The sequence below is a fragment of the Antrostomus carolinensis genome, unplaced genomic scaffold (genome assembly GCF_000700745.2).
Source record: "Antrostomus carolinensis isolate BGI_N321 unplaced genomic scaffold, ASM70074v2 scaffold1904, whole genome shotgun sequence".
Lineage (NCBI taxonomy): Eukaryota > Metazoa > Chordata > Aves > Caprimulgiformes > Caprimulgidae > Antrostomus > Antrostomus carolinensis.
The window spans coordinates 90526-97191 of NW_010308535.1; the positions used below are offsets into that span (position 1 = coordinate 90526).

General features: G+C 46.1%; 1 protein-coding gene across 1 annotated transcript in view; it reads left to right on the plus strand.

The window, feature by feature from the left end:
• Window positions 1-3364, plus strand: part of LOC104523255 (reticulon-1-like) — a gene marked incomplete at its 3' end in the record, with an annotated part of 70230 nt that extends 66866 nt beyond the window's left edge. Inside the window, exon 2 of the mRNA XM_010165780.1 lies at window positions 2624-3364. Coding sequence (XP_010164082.1) covers window positions 2624-3364 — 741 coding nt within the window. The remainder of the gene's footprint in view (window positions 1-2623) is intronic.
• Between the last annotated feature and the right edge of the window lie 3302 nt (window positions 3365-6666).

A 6666-nucleotide genomic window follows, 5' to 3' on the forward strand; every position in this document is an offset into this window, starting at 1 on the left:
AATGAAAGAGCAGCCCTGAAACCACATGATTTAGACAGCCACTCACCCAGCACAAATAGTAAATTACAAACAGCAGATACTGGCAGCAACAGGCAGGAATAGTCTGTAGTCAGCAATTCACAGCCTGAAATATGTTGGCATAAACAATGCATCAGATAATTCCAGCTAACCAACACATTTGTGAAAATCCAAGCCTGTTTATGGATAATTTTCAAAAAGGCAAGTTCAGCAAGAAAAATCTTTGCAAGAAAAAGAACCTATCCCTTTTTGCTTACTGATCATTTAGAAATGTTTTTTGGGCCTGAGCTGTCTTTGTGAGGCATTGGATGACCTCAGGTAGGACCTGATGTGGGTGCTGGACAGCCCAGTTTAGCCCTTATTCTGCTTTGCTTTCCCTGCAGTTTTCTGTTTAGGCTCCAGTCTCACGTACCTTTGCTGATGAGACTGAATCATTTGGAGCAATTAGTGTGAGAGCTGCCTGCAGTGAGTTGTGAAAGAATCCTGCAGCCCTGAGTGAGCTGGTAGGAAAATAAAGGATGAAATTCACAGCAGGTAAATGTAGAGTTACATATACAGAGAGGGGAAAAAAAAGTCTGAAATTCACATGCATAGGAACGTGAGCTGGTAGGAAAATAGAAGATGAAATTTACAGTAGGTAAATGTAGAGTTATATACAGAGAGGGGAAAAAAAAAGTCTGAAATTCACATGCATAGGAAAAATCTCCAGTGACCCTCACCATGCCAAACCAAGATCTTGATCATAAATGCATCTCTGAAAAGTTCAATGCAGCACTCCACAGCAGTGAGAAGAACAAACTGAAGGTTGGGAATGACTTGGGGATTATCATCATAATTTTTCACCTACAGGCTACAACACCCATTGCTCTGTGCTCCCATGTGGCAAAGGCAGCTGCTGAGACCCACACGTGGGCTCTGGGGGTGTGAGTATGGAGCTGTCAGCATCGTGGGTGCAGGAGCAGATAAGGGTTGAGGGCTGGCAGAGGACCAGCAGCACCTGAAGTCAGTGAGGGTGGACACAGAGGAGCAGGTAGTGTAGGTAGGCTGAAAAGCAAGGTGTGGCATTTTTGGGTTGCTTTTTGCTTATGCTACCTGTTTTCCTGGTGTAAAAGGAGGAATCTGCCATTCCTACCCCAAAGGTGGCCCAGGGAAGAGAAGTTGCTTGCAAGTCATCACAGCACTGAGTGATGCAAAAATATGGGTGAGGGAAACGGTCATTCTGCCTTTGTGCAGGACTTGGGCTGTGCATGTCGAACCCAGCAAGGCTGTGCAGTAATATAAAGCCTGCAGCTATGCACTGAACAGTGTTAAGGAGGGGGAAATAAATTGCTTCAGGGCTCTCTAAATGAGCTGCATGTGCCTAATGCACGGAGGGCTGTGGGAAATAATAGTTGTGATGGTATTTAGAGATGATATCATTATATATGTGCAAGGAGAAAGAAAATAACCAAATGCAAGTATCTCGGGAGCTTTCGTGCTGACATTTCCCAGCTCCTGGCTTTGCAGCTGTGGCAACATCCCTTTAATACTGCTGTTACATTTGCATTAATTGTGGTAGCCCAGGACATGGCACATGTGGAGCACGTAGGAGCCCCACATCCCTTGCAGTGTGATGAGCAGAGGTTGGAGAAAGCTGGGCAGCCTCTGGGATACAGTGTGGATCAGCACACAGGCAGTTAACAGGCTTCTACAGACACTGGCTTTGTTCCTCTAAACCCCCTTCCCTCAGCCCCTATAAAAATTTGTCTCCCCACCTCCCTCATGGGGGATTTCACTGTTCCCATCATCAAGCCGTGCTTTATGTTAATGCTGCAAATAGAGAGTGGCCATTGTTTGTAATTTAATTAGCGTCATCCCCAGGAACTTAAAGCACAACAGAGGGAATTAGAGGCAGTGTATGAAAATGATGCATCGGGGGAGCGGGTAGAGGTTTAACCACTTTCATGCTGGCACGTGTTGTAAATGATACACACAGGATACAGCTTTCTGGAAGTGTGGAAATCACCAAATGAGGATGTTTAGTCCCTGCCCTGGTATTTCCCAAATTTAGGGTGGCTAGTCTTAGAAGAGAAAATAAAATCTAAAGCTGCCTACCAACTTTCCATCTCAATTTCTGTCCAGCAGATTTTTTTTTCTTAGTGTAAAGTTTCCCTAGGGTGAAACTCCTTCATTTCTCTGTATTATAAAAATATAATAATAATAATAATAATTTCCTCAGGATTGTTAAGCGATTGAACATTAGCTTTTTTAAAGGATATTAGATGGTGAGCCCCTGAGTCAGATTGTGAGGGAGGCTTCGGGATTGCGATCACTGGAGATTTTTTTGCGCAGGCTGGGCAAATGTTGGTCGGGAACTCTTAGCAGCTATCAGGATCGTTACAGCTATTTTAAGATCCAACAGCAGCTGGAAGCCTGGTCTGACAGATGTGCCACTGTTGCCCAAAGGTTTGGTAAGAGACAGTCCCAAAGAGCTTGCAAGCAAAGCCAAGCGTGGTGCATAAACTGAATCTAAAGTCAGTGATACGTCAGTACAGCTTTGGAGAAAGATTGATGCAGGCAGGCAATTGTCTCTTCACTGAGCATCATTTCTGTGTCTTTGCTTTAGGTGTCACAGCCTCATCGCACCTCTTTGACTACGGCTCCACTGCCAACGGGGGTGACAGCTCCTTCTACACTTCTCTGATCTCGGATGTCCACTACACCACCCCGCGGGACTCCACCTACTTCACGGGCATTTATCAGCAGAAAAAAAACAGCCCCATTCCCTGTTCGGGCAGCACGGAGGGGTTTAACACGCTGGGGCATCCTGTTCAAGATGTGACTGGGTTTGAGTCCCGTGGCTTGTTTAGCTCAGATTCGGGAATAGAGATGACTCCTGCAGAGTCTATTGAAGTTGATAAAACCTTAGCAGATCCCATGAAAGTAGAAGCTTATAAATACATGGACATAAGTAGATCAGAAGAAATAAAATACCAAGAAAAACATAGCTCTGACTCAGAAGATGAGAGCCCAGGCCTTATCGATAAGGACCAGGGAATACCCACCAGGTCAAGCCACACTGCTGAACACCAGCAGAGAGCTTCGGAGAGCATGAAGGCAACCAAAGAGCAAGACCCACTTGAAGACACAAGATCTGGAGATCAGCACAGTGACTCTGTGGTTACAGCCCCTGTCAAGATCACACTCACAGAGATAAAAAGTGCCAGTGAAGCTGCTAGCAAAGAGTCGAGCCCAATTCAGCCCGAGACCGGCCTGAAGCTGAGCTGTGAGGTGGTACCAACAGTGACAGTGTCAGAGCCAGAAGATGACAGCCCAGGGTCTGTCACACCACCATCCTCTGGCACAGGTAATTCTGGTGCATGGCACTGGTTTGGGTTTTTTTGGTATTCAGAGAGTGCTTGCAATTGTAGCCCTGCACGTTGGAGAATTACTATGGGTTTGTGGGTGGGTCTGAGGGGGTGTGAACAGATATTAACTGGTCTCTATGACTGGAGGTGTTTGTGCTCCATTCAGGCACCACTTTGCATTGCACAACAGAAGGGAGGTGTGAAGCGTGCTGCCCCATCACTGCTCAGGATGGGCTGTCCTTTCTGTATGGAAAAGAGGGGAAGATAGGGCTGGGGATGCCCAAAAAGAAGTGGCTGAGAGCCTCTCAGGAGCATGGCTGGGGTCAGATTCAGGCTTGCTGAGCCCAGTCTTCACAGAGATCTCTCCTCAAGGAGAAGTTGTGAGCTGGTGGGTATCACTGGGGGTACTGTCAGCCAGGAGACAGTTTGAGCTGGATCTTGGTGATTTTGAGATCTCTTGGTTATGCTCCCTGGAGAAAATCAGGTGTGTGGGACCAGGTTGCTGCAAATGGCTGGGTTCATTTTATTGATTATTTTTTTTTTTAATTTGAATGACTGTTTTAACACTTCTTTAGTTGTACAGGGAACAAGGTTAAATTGTTAAAAATAAGTGCTATTTTCAAGTGAAAAGGCTGCTTTTAAAAATTGCTGAGGAAGGAAATTCTTTCACCTCCTTTACAAAGGGGACTGGAGGGACAAAGGGCTAGTCTCTTTTAAAGGCTCCTGATTTCTGTTCAGGGTGGGACCGCACCAAAATCCCACATTTATACATTTTCTTATTGTTTCCTTATATCTATTCTTAATTTTCCCTATTATATAGTGCTAACATATGGAAGTAGTATAGTGTTTTAAAAAGGAATAAAGTTCCATGACAGGAAACAGAATTTTCAGACTTAAAATTAAATTTCAACATCCTGAATCAAAACCCTTTGACAACGAACATTTGGCATTTGACAATGAACATCCTCAAGCTGAAATTTCCGTTGCTTTGATGGCATCTAGAAGCATTTAAAAATCAACTGGAATTTCCTTAAAATGGCAGTCTGGTATTTCCACCTACACTAGTACCTACCCTTAGAGAAATACATAGCTCCTATCCAAAACTGAGTGTGTATTTGTACACTTTCACACAAAAAACAGAGATAGAAAGAGTCCCCCGCAGTTGTGAATTTATCCTGTCTGCATCAGCCAGAAACTTTAGAAAATAAATAGACTTTAGAGTCCCATTTTTCTTCTTTTATTTGACTGCATGACACCACATGCTACTTCTGTGCCACGCTGTTTTTTATCGATTTACACTTTTTGCACTACAAGGTAATTAAGAACTTCAGGCACTAATTGTTATTTATTCAGTCCTTGGCGACTGTTCAAGGCTGGATCTACCACACTTGATAACTGTATCCCATCGTAACAGCCGAATAGTGCATGGCTGAGCCTCATGCTCCTGCCTTACTGGGAGGCACTGGTGTGGCTGGTGTGATTGCCAGCACAGAAACATTCCTCTCCATGGGCAAAGCTGATGGCCAGTGCTGCTCCAACAGCCCTGGGAGGTCCCTTCACCTTGCATTGGGGTGCTGGAAAGCCAGAAGCATTGCTTATCTATTGCACTAAGGTATCTTCTTTTTGGGGCTGACTCCCCCAGGGTGTTTTCTCTGGATTTTCCCCCATTCCCACATGCTGCACCCAGGCTCCGCGTTCGTAAAGAAGGAAGAAATGTAAAGCCTGCCCTCATTATTTTTACTCAGTGACCCAGCAAAGTCGTTGCTCCGAGATACCTCTCAAGCATCCTGGCAAAGCCCACAGTTTCCCCCCTGCTTGGATCAGGACTTTTGAAAACAGTTAGCTTTTTTTTAATTACTGGCCATCATCTTTCTGGGGAAAGAAGACCTGGTCTGTTCATACGCTGCACTGGCGCTGAAAGGCGCTGGGTAGTTCTATGCCTCCCCGTGCCAGCGGTAAATATGACACCCTGCTGCTGTCCACAAAGGACTTTTTTGTTCGCAAGGTAAATGCTGTGGCTGAGAGTTATGAACTGCCAGCATGGGCAGGAGCAGGGTGAAGCCGAGGGATGGTGTGTTGCTGTGCTACAAGGGCTGGCAGTCCCACGTCTCTTTGGACACGTGCCGGATTAAGTCATCGCTCAGGGAGAAAACGTTTACATGCGGTAACGCAGGAGAGTGGAGCAGCTCATGTGGGCTTCCTGCAGCCAGAGGAAGAGGATGCACAGGCTCCTGCTCAGCGTGGCCCATCCAACAGAAACTTCCCAGCATCCAGGCAAAAATGTGTCATCACAGTTCCAAACACCTTAATCCTGTCTGCGGCTGTGCCCTGGGTTGCAGAAAGACTTTCTCATGTGAGAGGGATGTGTTAGAAAAGAGCTGTTTTGTCAGAGGAGCTGCAGACATGCCAGTAATATGTGCTCAGGTTGATGCCGATGTCGTGTGTTGGCAGACACACAAATCAAAACTGCTTGGAGGAGCGTGGGGAGGTCGTTTTTCTTGCCTATCTCCCAGCAGAATGTCATGGCTTGGGTGCTATCATTAAAACCTCCCCCTTTACCTGATTCATCTTAGGAAGGCATGTGATCAGGAAGAAATTAGCTACACTATTGCCATGAGCAATTAAGTCAGGAAATAGCCAGAAATAATGATTTTTGTCCCAGGTCACATCTGATACAATTGCTTTTCTACCCTCTGTTGCAGAGGAGCTTCCAGGGGTGGCCAGTGCAGCTGGGTGGGCTCAAGGGACCGATGCCGATAGCTGTACCCAAAACAGGGCTGGGCTGAAGGCAAATACCCACTGGGAGTGGGTGTAGGTCAGCTTGGGGCTCCCCACACCTGCAACCGAGGGGCTGGGAACCTTTCCCCATTCTGCTGTGGTCCCCAGACATATGGATGTATGTGGTATCCTGCCATGGGCCTCTCTACCAGCATCAGCAGGAGCAAACTGGGCGATCTATTTTCCTGATGGCTTTCTTGAACCCTTACCACCTGCAATACCACTTAGTGACCACGTTAATAATTATATAAAATTAGTGAATGAGCACTCAAATGTCCAGAAGACAAATTTCTGTGTGTGCTTGATGGCTGTTCCAAAGTCACTGGGGAATTCAGCTTTTTTTTTTTTTTTTTTCCCCCAAAAGGGAGGGTCTTGCATGTGGATGGTAACAATCTCTGGGCCAGTGAAGTGTAAGGTAGAAACTGGTGATGAAGAGGCAGCCATGGCCAGGTGTCAGCTGGGGATCGGATGCATACTGCTGCCATGGAGTATTGTGTCCAGTTCTGGGACCCCCAACACAAGA